At 38.4% G+C, this 17,016-nt stretch overlaps 1 protein-coding gene across 2 annotated transcripts; it reads left to right on the forward strand.

The window, feature by feature from the left end:
* The first annotated feature begins 1,892 nt into the window (after positions 1-1,892).
* Positions 1,893-13,359, forward strand: LOC131250792 (zerumbone synthase). Of its 2 annotated transcripts, none has more exons than XM_058251109.1 (2): positions 1,893-2,050; positions 12,422-13,359. In XM_058251109.1, the coding sequence occupies exons 1-2, from the start codon at positions 2,010-2,012 to the stop codon at positions 13,218-13,220; spliced, it is 840 nt and encodes a 279-aa protein (XP_058107092.1). In that variant the 5' UTR covers positions 1,893-2,009; the 3' UTR covers positions 13,221-13,359. The 2 variants fall into 2 exon arrangements, with proteins under 2 accessions (XP_058107092.1, XP_058107091.1); XM_058251108.1 differs by lacking the exon at positions 1,893-2,050 and adding an exon at positions 2,980-3,081.
* The last annotated feature ends 3,657 nt before the right edge of the window (positions 13,360-17,016 follow it).

Raw genomic sequence — 17,016 nt, forward strand, 5'->3', positions numbered from 1 at the left:
CTTAGGATCTCCTGCACGCATCAATCTCCCATGTCGTATGATTCTAGCGATTGATGAAAATTGGACAATACAATTAGAGGCGGGCATCGAGTCGAGTCGGACCAAATTGGGTCCAACATGACTCAATCCATCAAGTCGGAGAGAAAGAAGGAGCCTGGAGAGAAAGCAGGAGAGAAAGGAGGAGAGAAGGAAGGAGATGAGAGACATCAGGAGAGAGAGGGAGAAAAAGGAGGAGAGATAGGTGAGTCCGGTGCCTCCTTCGAGTAAAGAAAAATGGGTTTGGGTTCATTCGGTCCGGATTGACCATGATCTGAACTCAATCTAATGTACAATCAGATCTGAGTGGTCTTTCTCGATCTGCACCGATCCAGGCCTTCGGTTTAGTTCGGATCGGGTCGAATTCTGCCCAGCTCTAAATACAACCAATTATCCATACTAAAAAGGTCGAATCTCGCGGTCATGATCATTTTAATTAGAAGAATATGCTGGTATCATATACCGTGGGGCCACCATTCCAACGGAGTGGCCGAACAGTAGCTCCACCGAGCATAGTATAATTTCCACTGCAATAATGCAACTCAAGATTCAAATTAGTAAGGAGTACATATATAGGGACACAAGGCTCGTTTTACAACTTGAAAAATGGGGCTAAACATAATGTTTAAGTACAATCCAAGCCGTTAATCTTCTTTGCCCCACCGTTTTATAATTATATGACAAAACTCAGTCCTATATAAAATTTAGGGTGGCCCCAACATTGAAAATCATGCCTAAACATCTAAAATCATGTGTTAAGGTCCAAATGAGTTATTTTATGATCATATGTTTGTATTTTTCATTCATCCTTGTGGGGAATATCTTATGAATGGATTGGATGTCATATAAAAAATACAGATGGCCCCACACATAATTTTGGAAGGTTTTAATGGTGGTCGTCCCATCCCAATTGTTTCTAATGACGTGGAAACCTGTATTTTTGGGTCAGTCTGATTTTTACAATTTGGAACAAATATGAAGTGAAGAAACTGATGGACGGATTGGATTCCAATCAAACATCGTGGTAGACCCACACAAGACGTTGTAGCGTAAGCTACTTACCGCAAAAACTCGCAGAGAAAGCGTCCTCAAGTCGCAGAACTATTTTACGGTACTCCCAGAGATATTTTGGCAGTACGTTCGGACTTTCTATGTGGTATGGGTTTGTGCAAGTGGGGCCCACATTCCAGTCATTTAAACCGTCGATATGATGGGTCTCATCACGGATGGCTCATACAATACCAGGTGAAAGAAAACTAAAGGATGAAGTTTAAAACAAAAAAGAATCAACGGTTCACATTCAACCATGAAAAGCCGAAATATCTGGTGTCTAGGACCATTCTTTTCAGGAATTTCTTTTTCTTCAGTCGGCCATCCAAGGCAAGGCCCATCGCACGAAAGGCTTAGATTTTGAAACCATCGATCAACCTACAGAAACTGATAGCCCGAACGTATGTAAAAACATCCGGACCGAGCATTGTATGTAACATTTAAAAAATGAGTGTAAGGCCATAGAGAAGAGAGTCTCGATCTACTGCTGCAGAAAACGACAAGCAACCACTGGCGTCACACCATTTCCGTAAAGCGTGTGGACACATAACCTTTACACGTGTCACTCGAAACGATCATCCACATCGTCCAAATTGCGAAGCCCACTGTGGATGGCGTATATCTCCAAAATCATTCTAGTTAAGCAATCCTAACCATCCAAAATGGATGGTTAAAAGAAAAGAAGTCAATGGTCCAAGTTTAACTTGCGAAATCAGATGGACTCATCTCATCTGATCAATGTTGGATGTGGGCCATGGTGTATCTATAATTGGCTCAGAGATTTGGACGGTCTAGATTCCCTTATAAATGTGACACGTGTATGAATAGTCAGAGACCGTTGAATCATGATAAGTTTCACTACATAATCTCTCTCTCTCTCTCTCTCTCTCTCTCTCTCTCAAAGGGAAAAGAAAGGTTCGGCCATGTCTAGCAGCGGCTCTGATCATCCTATTCCTCACCAACGGTAAAAAATCACTCATTTTTCCTCTTTTCTTTTTTGTTTTATGTACTATATCTAACATGCGCCGGGGTGACATCTCCGCCTAACCGGATGATGGGCCCCTGTTTAGATGGCTGGGCTGTCTTTCCATATCACGGCTCTACACATCCAATGAGCGGTGCTTCACCAACCCCACGACTCAGTTCATGACATCTAGGCACCTACGGCGCATGTTAGAGACATGGATCGTTTTGTGCATCGCGTGTGAAGGAACGAATCTTTGCACACTACATACATGTTTTTAGTTCGGATAAGTGGGGTCCATGGTTCGGTAATCCAGGCCGTTCTTCTGTTGTGTCCCACTCCGGATGGACTGTGCTTCAAAAAGTTCCTTGATTGGGCAATCCAAACCTTTCCATTTTGCGGCTTACGGATGGACGGATAAGAAGAAAAACAAGCAGCAGTGTACACTCAACAGAAGAAGGGTGGGACTCTAAAGATGAATGGTCTGGATTATGGATCCATTGGCCCCAATTGTCATATAATTCATCATATAGGGTCCTGAGGATGTGGATGGGAACGGGATCTTCATGCGCCTAATTGTTGGTTATGTCATCTGGACCGTTGATAGGATGGGTCCACCATGGATTGCGGATGGCACTGAAATCATCCAAATCAGAAGATCTGGCTATCAGATATCTTACCTCTTTTCTGTACCGTTGCTATACTTCCTTTGTTAACCCTCTACTTGTAGAACATTGATTGAAGGTCTGAGATCTCTTGTCTAGGGAGGTTTTGTGGGCATCCCCCCATCCTCTATGTGACCCATCAGATCAACCGTTTAGATCATCAAATTCAAGCTGGTCTAACCCATGTGGGGCCCATTTTATTTAGTTGAATGTGTACCATTGTTGTATTTCTCTTGACACTATTTTCAGGCCACAATTTGAATGGTAAGGAACTGTCCAATCGATGGTGTTAGATCAACGGTCTGGATTGCTGAACCATGCAACCTGTTCAGATAAACTGAAAAAATTGAGTAATCTCAGCAAAAGGTTAATTGAGGATAATATCCTACCAAAATTAGACTTGTGTATGTTTATTGGCTAATTTGAATCCGATCATCGGCTAATTTGGACCTTTCATCAAGTGGGATTGATTTTAAACATGGTTTGAAGATTTTAATTCACTATCTTTTGCAATTTTAAATTCAACAATTTTTTGTCTTTTTCCAATGAATTTTCATTAAAACCACAAATTAACTAATCACTAATTTATAGACAATAGTGTTCCGCAATTTATACCATTTTGTTTCATTTGTATAGGCAAAAAATAAAAAATAAAAAAATACACTTTTTGATTTTGCATTTAACTTATATAAGCGTCATAATTAAAATTGATTTGGAATGAATAATTCACCGTTTTTTCAAACCACACATCATCAATGATTTTACAATTTAGTACAATTGTAAGCGAATGATTTACCAAATAACAAGTTGTGCTAACGACTTCTGTCCGAAAACACTGCTCGAGGTTAGTCAAACTTAGTGTGCTCCTAGTACAATTCATAAGTGTATATTTTGTATGTTTAATGACTTTGTTTTGCCCTAGATTACTAGGGAACATGTAGTGCCTCTCAATGCCTTGTTTGCTGTAAAAATTCTTGAATACTTTCGAGTTTTATTTTGTTTTAATTATTGGTTTTGAAATACTTGTCTTTTAATTTTCAACTGATGCTTTAAATTTCATAAAATAAATAAAAAATCACTATTCTTTTTGGAACATAAACTTATACATTCTTAAATGAATCATCAATAAAAGAAATAAAATACTTCAAACTTTTTAAGGATTTAATAGGAGTCTTTCAAATATCAGAATAAATTACATTTAAAACATCCATATTTTTTGTAGTAGAAGACGAAAAACGAGTTTTATGGGACATTCCAAATAGGAAATCGTCATAAAAATATAAATTAATAGACTTTAAATTAGAAAGAAAATTCTGATTAAGGAGTACATTTAATCATTGCTTGCTTATATGGCCCAATTGCCCATGATAGATTGTAACAGAGTCTACCACAACATTGGCAACAATAACATTGCTAATAACGGTATCTCCGATCAAAAGATATAAACCGCCCATTAACTCTATCTTCATTACCACCATCATCCCTTTAACCATCTTTTATTAACCATTTTCACTAGAAAATTTATGATCATCTCCATCGAACTTTTCCAATGACAAAAGACTCTTATGTATGTCTGATACATGTCGCACACCAGAAATTGTACATGTAATACAATTAAGTATAGTAATTCTAACATATTTAATCCTCACAATTTTACATGTGTTATCAAAACTATATTACCATCACATGGTTGATAGGTAAAAAAATCTCTATGTAGATTTATATGGAATGAAATACTCAAATCTAAGATTCATTAATGGCTCAGATTCCCTCATGGCATCACTGTTGACAACATTTCTCGTCCTCGGATGTATTATCTTTCTCAACTAGGTTTTCTTGGGAACCTTTTAAATTAGTTGATTGATCATGTAAATCAATTGGAATTTTCATGATTTATTTTTCTGAGTTTACCATTTTTATGCAAGTAACATTTCTTTTCGCAATTCCAATACTTTCCTGTTTTGTGCCTTTTCGGCTTGGAACTCGTCTGATGTATCTCATTGGTACATTTTTCAGTAGATATTCCTCTAACCATCATACCATCACCAACAAATTCCATATGTGTTTTTTTGTGGGACTCTTTGATAAACAATGTGGACACGGTTGACTCCATATTGAGATTTAGATCGTTGATGAGATTCATGTTCAAACAATCCTATGAATTTCACATTGAACAAACTGAAGTGTGATATTTTCTTTATCGTCAATTTTTACACTGATTGCTACCAATTTGCTAATTAGGGTATTAAACTCATTCAAGTGTTCTTGCAAAAATGACTTCTTTTATTTTTAAATAGTACAGTGGCCGTTGGAGAACATGTTTGACATAGATTTCCCTTCACGCAAGTTTTGCAATTAATCCCACAAACGTTTTGCGGTGGTTTAATCAAACACGTTGAACAAAATCGTATTATCTAGTGTAGGAAGAAGATTCGCCATAGTTATTATTATTATTATTATTTTTTAAATACCTCACTTTTCATCTTTACATCCTTTTTTTTTTTTTCCCTTTCCTTCTATCAAAGTTGTATATCCTTCTTTCACCAATACCATGTTCATCTTCAGTTTCCACAATGCATAATTGAATCCGTCAAACTTTAGTAGAACTCAATTTAGTCATCTGAAAAATAATTGTGATAAAAATGCCAACATCGATCTTATGCTAAAAGGATTCTCAACCTTTGCCTCTAATACTAATTGATGTGGCGAAACACTCGCATGCGATCGGCGTAAGCCAAGCCAAAACCACAAAAGAAAATGGTCAAAGAAATTAGGCAAGGGGCCAAGCAAAAAATAAGAGACAAGAGACATAAAAAATTATGTTATTTGACAATATGTCTACTCCATGAGGTATTAATATAAAGATTTTTTCCTTCACTAAAATAAGAGAAACAGAAATACAAGATTTACCTTTCTCTCATTACTTCTTATCAAGGAACACACTAGAAGCTGAATGAATGAAACGGAATACCTCTTTCTACCCATGGTTTCCTCTTTATAGACCAAGTACCATAAGAGAGATCATGTGTGAAAGTCTTAGAGGAACTAGGCTTCATCTCACATGTACGTACGCATGCATAAGGGAAGAGAGAGAGAGAGAGAGAGAGAGAGAGAGAGAGAGAGAGAGAGAGAGAGAGAGGGCCGTCTTCCTGTGAGAGACGTTACCTAATGATGATTTAGAAGATCAACAAGTTGATAATATCGTTAAAAATGAAACTGATGAATAGCATGCAGATGAGATAATGAGTGTTTAAAACTCAAAATGATTAAGGTCGATCGTAGAACGTTACAAAACCTTTTGGTTGGCTCAATGATTATGCTACAACTAACGATTACATGACCAAAGAGCATGGGCTTTGTTCATACTGAGAGACATGTGAATCTGTAGATACTAGCCAATGGAGAGTTTCCATAGAGGAGGAGATGGAAGCTTTGTATAAAAATAAGACTTGTGAATTTGTTTAATTATCCAAAGAGTAAAGGGCTATTAGTTGCAGATGACCTTACAAGTTGAAGAAATATACTAATACAAATGTTGAAAGATATAAAGCCCAAATAGTAATTAAAAGGTATGCTTAAAAATCAAGCATTGACTTTAACGAAAATTTCTCTCCAATTGTACGATTGAATGCTATTCTTATTGTGTACTTAACTTGGATGCTAAATAATTGGATGTAAAAAATAAATTTTTTTACATGAGAATCTTGATTAAAAAATTTATATAACTTGACCATTTTATTGAAGAATCTCATTTATCAACTGAACATATCATTTTACGATTTGAAGCAAGTGGTAAGGTGTTGGTATAAGTAGTTTGATTCCTTCATTATGAGTATAGAATTTTAGATATGTGGGGTGGATTATTGTGTATATATTTGTAACTATAATAATAGTGGCTTCATTGTAAGGCCCGTATTCTAGTACCGTACCTTTCCTTAGACTTTCGCGATCCTCCCCGTCGAATTCTGGCGACCCGCAACCTGTAGACAGCATTTGAGCACGACCTTAAGTCGCATTCCTTATATTTGAGTCGACTCGACTCGAAACTTGTATCCTTGCAACCGCACTGTCGCCGCGGTTTTAACACGGTGTCTTGCGCACCGATGCAATACCTAGGCTAGGAGCTGTGGGCCCACGTATATCTCGAGGAAACGCCGCGCATTGCGAATTCCGAGAGATTCCAGAGAATCTCTACCTACCTTTCACATTAACTAGTCAAGTACACAACCCATCACTAGCCATGCTTTTCTTTCTCCCCAAGACAAGCAACCTATCCCGATAGTCAACTCTCATGTCACTCAACCCATCACTCCATCTTATCTCTCTTACAAAAGCAACCCATCCCATCCCATTTCTCTCTCATTTTTCCACTATTTCCAAGCAACCAAGGGAGGAGAGAAACTGTCCAAGTTCTAAGGAGAGAAAATAGCCAAGTGTGTGTCCTACTTCCTACCACAAATCTCTCAATCCAACCTTTCGATCTTCATCTCTCACCTTTGAAGAGGAAACCTAGGAGCTAAGGAAGCCAAAGAACCAAGAAGAAGATCCAACGGTAGATGGATGACGTGGTTATAGGCCACATATAGCAAGGTGGGGTCCACGTCAGTGTAGCCCACCGGCTTTGGAATAAGCTGATATTTGTGTTTCCCTCTCCATTAGCACCTGCTGCTGGACGGTCATGCAGGTCCTATGACGGCAGTAAGGTGGTCCCATTAAGTGGGCGTCATGGATAAAATACATACATCAGAGGGGGCTTCACGTAGGTGGGCCACCTAGCTTGAGGTCAAGCTGATCTTCGTGTTTTCCCTTCAATAGGGCGTGCCTAAAACGAGCAGCCGGTGGCCCTGTTGCTGGACAGTGGGCGTCCCACTATCTGGACGGTCTGGATCATCATACAACATCATTGGTGGGCCATCAAACCAGGAGAGAGAGAGAGAGAGAGAGAGAGAGAGAGAGACGTGTGTGTGAGGTAGGAGCTCCGCCACTATGACCTCCTCTCCAAGCATTACAAGGCATACATCAAATGGGTCCCACCACATGTGGGCCCTCAACTCATAAAAATCAATGATGGAAATCCCTTTCCACCAACAAATGTAAGGTCTAGATGACCTTCTACAATGGAAATCAAAATAAACATCATGATGGGGTCCATGGAGAATGACCTCATCATGGAATTCATATATGCATTATGGTGGGCCATTTGCCACACTTAGGACCCAAAGTGGGATCCCTACCATCAATCGGTAGGCCCTACTCGTCCCATGAATAAAAGCAATATCTAAACCTAAGATCACCCATTGTTGGATCTTCTTCTTGGTTCTTTGGCTTCCTCTTCATGGGTGGGGGATGAAGATTGAAGGGTTAGATTGAGAGATCTGGGGTACGAAGTGGGCTACACACTTGGATATTTTCTCTCCTTAGAGCTTAAACGTTTTCTCTCATCTCATGGTTGCTTGGAAATGGTGGAGAAATGAGAGAGAAAGGAGATGGGATGGGTTGTTTGTTAAGAGAGATGGGATGGAGTGATGGGCGGAGTGACATGAGAGCTAACTATGGGGATGGGTTGCTTGTCTTGGGGAGAAAGAAAAGCATGGCTAGTGATGGGTTGTGTACTTGACTAGTTGATGTGACAGGTAGGTAGAGATTCTTTAGAATCTCTCGAAATTCGCAATGCGCGGCGTTTCCTCGAGATATATATGAGCCCACAACTCCTAGCTTAGGTACCGCATTGGTACGCAAGACGCGACGTTAGAACCGCGACGACGGTGCAGTCGCAAGGATACAAGTTTTGAATCGAGTTGACTCAAATCTATAGGATGCGACTTAAGGTTGTGCGTAAATATTGTCTACAGGTCGCGAGTCACCGGAATTCAACAGAGAGGATCACGGAAATCTAAGGAACGGTACAGTACTAGGATACGGGCCTTACATTTATTATTTTATTATTGTATATGAATGACAAACTAGTTGAAGATATTATTAGAGATACTATTACAACATTAGAAAATCATTTAGCTAGGCAATTTGATACAAAAGATTTAGATGTTATTAATCAGATTATTGGGATGACTGTACTTAAAGACAAGAAGAACATATGAAAGTCTGAATAACTCAAAAGGGTTATAATGAAAGAGTTCCGCGAAATTTTAACATGTAGTATTCTAACCTAATAAGTACTTCATTCCATATTAGTTGTAAGTTGTCTTTAGATCAATGTCATAACACAGAAGTGGAGAAGACAGATATGTCTCGAGTACCATATTTATCGATGGTAGGAAGCGTTATGTTTACTATGGTGTGCACCAGACTAGACATTGTACAAGTAGTGGAAGCAGTTAGTAAATACATGATGAACTCGGGGAGAGATCATTGGACTGTTCTAAAGTGGATCCTTTGTTACTTGAATGGTACTTCTGAGGTGGCTATTTATTGTAGTAGCTAAAATTTAGATTTGGTTGAATTTGTAAATATGGATTATGCAGGAGATTGTGATAAAAAGAAAATTTACTATAATTTATGTTTTCTTTTTAGCCGTCGGAGTGGTTAGATGGATGTTAAGATTGCAGTCAGTAGTGGCCTTATTTACTACGGAAGTAGAGTATATTTTAACTACACAAGCATGCAGAGAAGATATTTGGTTGAAGAGGTTGTTAGAATAATTAAAATTTAAATAGAAAGTTGTGGTGATTCACTTTGATAGTCAAAGCGTGTTATACTTGGCTAAAAATTCAGTATTTCATTATCTGACCAAGCACATTGATATTCAATATCACTTTATTCATGATGTAATGGAAGATGGTCAGATCTTATAATAGAAGATTTACATTGATTACAACATAGCAGACATGCTGACGAAGCCTATTGTAAATGAGAAGTTTGTTTGGTGCATGACTTCTCTTAGACTTGTTGTTGCCTAGTGTTTGATGACGCTAGGGCAATTGTTACTAGGAATTTTTTGCACTATTATAGAGACCAGTCTTTAAGTAGGAGAATGTTACATCATTAGGTGACATTTTTCACTGGAAAACATCAATCCCTCTCTTGTTAAGTTTTTTTTTATAAAGAGACCTCTCTCTCTCTCACTCATGTGTACATATGTATATGTGAATTGAAGCTTAGTTCCTTTAGGACTTTCACACATGCTCTCTTATAGTGCATGGTCCACAAAAAAAGAGATTGCGGGTAAAGAGAAGTATTATATTTCATTTATTCATCATGGATATTTCTTGGTGGTTAGTTATCGTTCAGTGGAAGAGAGGTAAATCTTGTATTATTGTTTTTCTTATTTTAGTGAAGAAGAAAGCTTTGTGTTATTATCTCATGTATTAGGTATATTATCGAATAATGCAAATCCTTATGCATATTGACTCTTATTTTTTAATTTGGCCATTTAGCTTTTTTTTACTGGGCCATTTTCTTTTGTGGTTTTGATTTGGCTTACATCGATCACTTGTGGGTATTTTTCAGTAACAATGAGGCCCATGGTAGATGGCCAAGGTTGAGAAATTGTATGAATTAGATAATTTTAGCCATTGATTAGATATGATAATGTCTTCGGTGATTTTTTTCCAGATTATTGCCAATCCATCGGATGGACAGTCTATTGTTTGGTCTAGATCAATGACTCAACATATTGATCAAATTCCTACCGTATTTCAATTTGTTTTATGGGCTATGGCCCACACATATGGTGGATCACAAAATCAATGCTCATAACCATAATAGAGAAATCCATGTTTGTATTTAAGATTCAAATGAGAATGAAGGGCCCGTTACCTCGGGTGGTGGAGGTGGAAATGCAGCCGCAGTAGGTTGCGAGACAGGTGGGACTGACTCAAGTTCGATAAGTGCATGATAAATAATGTCAAAGCCTAAGACTACAGAGGAAATAAAGTGAAGTACTCCGGATACAAACTACAAAAATCTGTTAGATACCAAGGACCAGCCGAATCAGCGTGAACAAGGGCAATATCTCATGCCAGCACCTAAAACAACAACTTTTTCCTCCGAGCAACGACAACAATCTTTAGTTATGAGTTCTCAAATTCTTCCATAATATTATATATATATATATATATATATATCTCTCTCTCTCTCTCTCTCTCTCTCTCTCTCTCTCATTCTTTTTAAATAATAAATACTCAAAGCTTGATCCCACTCTTATTGGTATAAGCTCATGATACTTAATGACTGAATGACTTAATTCATCATGGGGCTCCGTGCTCTATTCAGTTGGAACCTTTGATGGTATTCCTCTCTACCACGGGCACTCATGTCTGTGTTATATTGACATTTCCCACATGTCCCTCTAATGACTAGCATTCATATATATCAAACATGACTACAGTAACCATCATTCATATATAACAGTCATGGCTAAAGTTAGGGGTATTGTTTAATACTTTGGCAACATTTGATGGCTAGTGTGCAGTAATGCATAGTTGATGGTCAAAAGTCTGGTTGATTCAACTATCCTAAACTAAGAATACGTGAATTTGTATTTTAAACTCATATGTTGAGTTCTTATCATCTTGACCTTCCATTAGATGTCCACCGATCGGCCAGTTAGGAAATCAAATTAATGCAATTTTAGTTCTACAAGCTAACTTGTGACTAAAAATTTGAACAGTTTGTATGTGTAATTTCTTAGTGTTTGCTTATTAATCATCTTGCTCTACTAGAGAACGATGTGGATACTAATTTGTTTATAGCATAAGCACGATGCTAGTAAAACGAATAAAACAATGTGTGCTTCTTATTTTTAGAGTTTTAGATTTTCTTCTTCTTTTTTTTAAAATAGTTCGTAATTATGTAAGATTCTCTTAACAAAAAATTATTTAATTTAATTTTTTTTTAAAAATTAGGCTTTAGAAGAGTTTTGCTAGAATTAGGACTTTATTAGAATTAGAATTTTGTTATTTTTAGTAATTACGTGTTTAAGTTTTATTTTTATTTTTTTTCTTTTATTAATGGTGTAATTGGTACGCATACACATTAGACAATTATTGATTACTAAAAGTTCAATTGTTTTTTTCTCATGGATTCAAGAAATTACCTCATAAATTTAAGGTTTTAATCGCTTGTAATCTTTCTCATTTTCCCTCCACACTCTTCCCTATGCCAAACTTTCTAGATTGTATGCAGGTTGCTGAGTTTTGTATCTGGCCCATATGACTCGGATGAATGTGGAACCAGGTTGTCTTGGGGAGCGTTTGGTTACACAGACAATACGAAATTTCATGAATTCATAAAATTTCATGTTATCTGGTGCAACCAAACGAGCCCTCAGAGAAAATAATTTCATATTAGCTATTATTAGTTCTCGAAATATAATTTACAGGACCTTCTGCATCAAATACCGGAGTTTCAATCAAGTGATCCAGTAGCAATGTCGTTTCATAGTACATGTGGTCAATCCAATCAGTTGATCTGGACTGTCCATTATGTTAAGTATACACTCCATCCAACACCCATTAAAAATCACTACAGATGGATGATCTTGTCCATGAAAAGTTGGCCATTTCTTATTGACCGTCCGTTTTCCACCAGAGATTTTGACTGTTGAATTGGATAGATCCAATGGACGGTCCTAATTGATACACTGGACTAAGATCTCTGGACCATTTTTTTTCCAATCAGTGGGCCCGGGTAATTTTTATTATAGATTAATATTCTTTTATATTTTAATCAGTCTGATTATTTTTAGGTTGGAAGGGAAGGTAGCACTTGTAACAGGCGGCGCTACTGGAATCGGCGAGAGTATTGTGAGACTCTTCCGACGGCATGGAGCAAAGATCTGCATCGCTGATGTGAAAGATGATCTTGGCCGTCAATTATGTGAGGCTCTTGATGGAGATCCCAACGTCTGCTTCTTCCACTGCAATGTGACCGTTGAGGATGATGTCATCCACGCCGTTGATTTTACGGTTGAGAAGTACGGCCACCTTGATATAATGGTCAACAATGCTGGTATGGCGGGCCCACCAGCACCTGACATCCGTGACGCAGACATAGATGAATTCCAGAGAGTATTCGACCTGAATGTGAAGGGCGTATTCATTGGAATGAAGCATGCGGCACGTGTGATGATCCCACGTGGGAAAGGCTCGATTGTGTCCCTCGGCAGTGTGGCGAGCACTACGGGAGGATTGGGCCCACACGCTTACACGGGCTCCAAGCATGCGGTGGTGGGGCTCACCAAAAGCGTTGCGGCGGAGGTGGGAAAGCATGGCATACGTGTGAACTGCGTGTCGCCGTACGCAGTCGCCACGAGTCTGGCATTGCCGCATCTTCCCGCCGGGGAAACGAAGGAGGATGTTTTGGAAGGGTTTTATGCTTTTATAGGGAAGAATGCGAACTTGCAGGGGGTACGGCTGACGGCGGATGATGTGGCGGACGCTGTGATGTTCCTGGCGAGCGATGAGGCGAAGTACGTGAGTGGGGTCAATCTCATGGTGGATGGAGGTTTCACATGTGTGAATCATTCTCTACAGGTGTTCAGATGATAAATGGGCCAGGGCTTGAAATTATCTGGGCTGGTCCAGCTTTGATTTCTTGGGCATGGGTGGGCCATTTGCTACAATGTTGTAAATGGTAAGTTTGTTACTTTGAATAAAACGTGTTGCATGTTCTAATTAGTAGAAATGAGAATGTGTAGTGCACATCTCATAACATCACTACCATTGGTAGTGCGTTGGGATTCCCGTATGACATTGATGGATGGTGGGAGATGTTTGGTATCAAAATGTTAATTATAAGTAGAGGTGGACATCGAGTTGAGTCGGACCAAGTTTGGGTTTATTTGGCTCGATCCGGTTTTGAAATAGACATGACCTAAACTCGATTCGACTCAGTACCGAGTCCAGCATGCCTGACCCGGAGTCCGGGTTTGGCGTGGACTAATCTGGACTAAGTCCGACTTGGTCACAAGTACTGAGTTGGGTCAGGTGCAGCAGGTATTCATAGGTTGAAATTAAAACTCAAAACCTAGATTCACTTGTTAGAATTGCAACCTCTTCATCAGCTACACTACATCTCATATCTAAAACGTCTTATCTGAATTTTCTTAACATATATGTAGGAGTCGAGTTTTGGATCGAGTCAAGTCAATACCCAGTTGGATTTTGGGTTGAGTCAAGTCAAGTTACTGGGTGACTTGAACTTAACTCGGTTTGAGTTCGGAGTGGACAAAGTCAACTCGATTAGGATCAATTCACCTACTCGATTCATCTAAACGAGTTGGACAAGTCAAGTTTGCTAAGTCAAATCATCCCATGCTTAGCTCTAATTACAAGAATCATGTGATCATGGGTCATTTAGGGTGAGTTATCATGGGTCCTTTAGGGTGAGTTTGGATGGGTAAAATTGCCATTTGATTGTGATTCTACGAAAGAAAATGTATTTTCTCTAAGGTTACGTTTGTACCGAATATCATCATGAAAAGGGCCGGCACGCTTAGCCGGCAAGCCTAGCCATGGTTCAAGTCCGACTGGGCATTATAGGTTCCTGTGTTGTATCCTACGAATATGCCATTCCAATCCCATCCATTGCAACATAAATCATTGGTTTCTCGACATCAATGAGATCTTAACCAATAAGGTCCAAATTGGAATGCCAAAAATGAGGTATTTTAGACTACCTGCTAACATGCCACGCTTACAATAGAATAAGACATGTTGTCTGACGTTTAAAATCCATTTGTACCAGGGTCTGTCGATGACCTTGACAAACTACTCGTTCCTATCAACAACCACTCGATCTTATTGAGAAAATTTTGATTTTTGGCCTTTGCGCGTTGGATAGTTTCTAGATCCAAATCGATATAACCAAATGTGGCTTCGATTCTATTGACAGATTTCGATAACATTCAATATGATCGAAGCTTCTATTGACAGACATACACAGTTTTACACAACTGCAGGATTTGTTTCCTAATCCAATTTTAACTCTGTAAAAGGGATTGTAATTGAAATTTAAGGTAGTGGAAAACGTGTCTAGAGCTTTGGGGACCAAAGGGAGAAGAAAAGCTAAGGTTTTTTTTTGGGGGTTGAGATCAGTAAGATCTTTTCATCTCTTATAAATTTTGTTATTTATAGTAGATTTTGCTATTGCTTTGTACTATGATTTTATTTTATTTTTCATAAGGATTTTTTCACCTAAATTAAAGTGTTTTTTTATTGGATTCGTTTGTGCGATTGTAATTACCTTCTTTGATTCTTTTTGTATGCCTTCGTGAGTCCCAATAAGACCACTCAATCAATGGATAAAATATTAAGTGGTCTGCAATCTACCATTTTTACTTCGATCAATTTTAAAACTATAATTCATGACCTACAAATATACACTTCAAGACGAGCTTGCAATGGCTCAGATTGACTGAGATATGATAATTTTAATAGATGTTTAGGAGAGTCAATCAAAATAACTATTTAGTAAAGGCCCGTAAGTGGTGGCCCCCACCCGATGTATAGCTCCAATCATCATCAAAATGTGCCACGTGTATGGTACATGCATAACAATTCAGTGCACCGGCAGATTGAAACCGTTCATTTGATCGGTTAAACGTACAATGGTCCACATCCAACCTTCAAATGGACACTAGATGATAAAAGATTAAACGTTCAATGGTTCACAACCAACGAGTGCAAAGTTGCCAGCATGTCATGCCAATGTAACATCCAACCCGTCCAATAGGTTAGGCCCACCATGAACAACACCTAGATCAAAATCAGATCAATCTCTCCAGGCGAAATGTTCTTCGAATCAGATGAGCGGCTCTGATTAAAGTGCATTAGTGTTCTTCATGTTCACTTTCCTCCAAACTTCGAAAGAACTGGGTCTAGTATTGAAGCGATCTGGACCATTCATCCGGTGGTACTCAAAAATATCGGATGGCTAAAAAAAAATGAGGTATTTTGAAATACCTCTCAAATGCATGCTTAACTCATCATCCTCTCACCCCAGCTCGAACCTACGAACGCTTGATAAAGGCGTTTAACCTTTTCCATGCGATCGAGTCGAAATGCGGTATTCATTTTCTCTGTAAAATTATACTTAAATAAAATTCACTCACGGTGACAATATCTCATTACTACTCGTGTCATGCGTGTAGCAGATTATAACCGCTCGTTTGAGATAGATACAATATTGAGTGGGCCACTAAAAAGCCTTCCTTTTTGGACGATCCAAAACATATCCCGGACGATGAATATGAAGAGACCAAAATTTCAAAAATCAGCGATGGTTCAGATTTAGTGAGAAAAGATCGTTTTATTAGAGATTTAGAACGGCCCAATCAAAGCAACCATTTACTGATGGCTAATAAGTGGTGGTCCCCATGGAATGTATGGTTTGGATCATCGTAGGATGTCATATGCTTATGGATCAAGAGGACCGTTAAAAACTTATGGTGGGCCATGTACGCTTAGCCGCAAGCCTAACCATGGTTCGGGTTTGGGCCTAGCATGCATGGCCCAACCATTTTTGGATTGGGCTAGAGCTTAATTCATTTTAGTCCAACTGGGCATTATAGGTTTATGTGCTGTATCCTACAAATATGTCATTCCAATCCCATCCATTGCAACATAAATCATTGGTTTCTTGAAATCAATGAGATCTTAACCATTAAGGTCCAAATTGGACGGCCAAAAATGAGGTATTTTAGAATACTTGTTAACATGCCATGCATATGGAGTAAGACCTATTGTCTGATGTCTTAAAATAGTTTGTAACTGGGGCTGTCGATAGCATCGACAAAGTACTCAATCCTATCAACAACTACTCGATCTCATCGAGACAATTTTGATTTTTAGCCTTTTCTTGTCGGACAATTTCTATGTCTAAATCGATATGATCGAAGGTGACTTTGATCCTATTATCAGGTTTCGATGACATTCGATATGATCGAAGCTTCCATCGACCGACTTACACAGTTTTACGAAACTAAAGGATTTGTTTCTTAATCTAGTTTTAACTTTTTAAAAAGATTTGTAATCGAAAATTAGGGTAGTGGAAAATGTGTATAGGGCTTTGGGGAGCAAAGGGAGAAGAAAAGCTAGGGTTTTTTTTGGGGCTATGATGGGTAAGCTCTTGCCATCTCTTATAAATTTTTTTTATTTATAGTAGATTTTCCTATTGCTTTGTGAAGTGATTATTATTATTATTATTATTATTATTATTATTACTTTTCCAAAAGGAATTTTTTACCCAAATTAGGTGTTGTCTATTGAATGGACGTTGATTGCGGTAATCCGTTCGGACAGGGCTCTGTGGGGTCCATTGTGATGTAAGTGTTTTATCCAC

This window comes from Magnolia sinica, chromosome 7 (genome assembly GCF_029962835.1).
Source record: "Magnolia sinica isolate HGM2019 chromosome 7, MsV1, whole genome shotgun sequence".
NCBI classification, from domain to species: domain Eukaryota; kingdom Viridiplantae; phylum Streptophyta; class Magnoliopsida; order Magnoliales; family Magnoliaceae; genus Magnolia; species Magnolia sinica.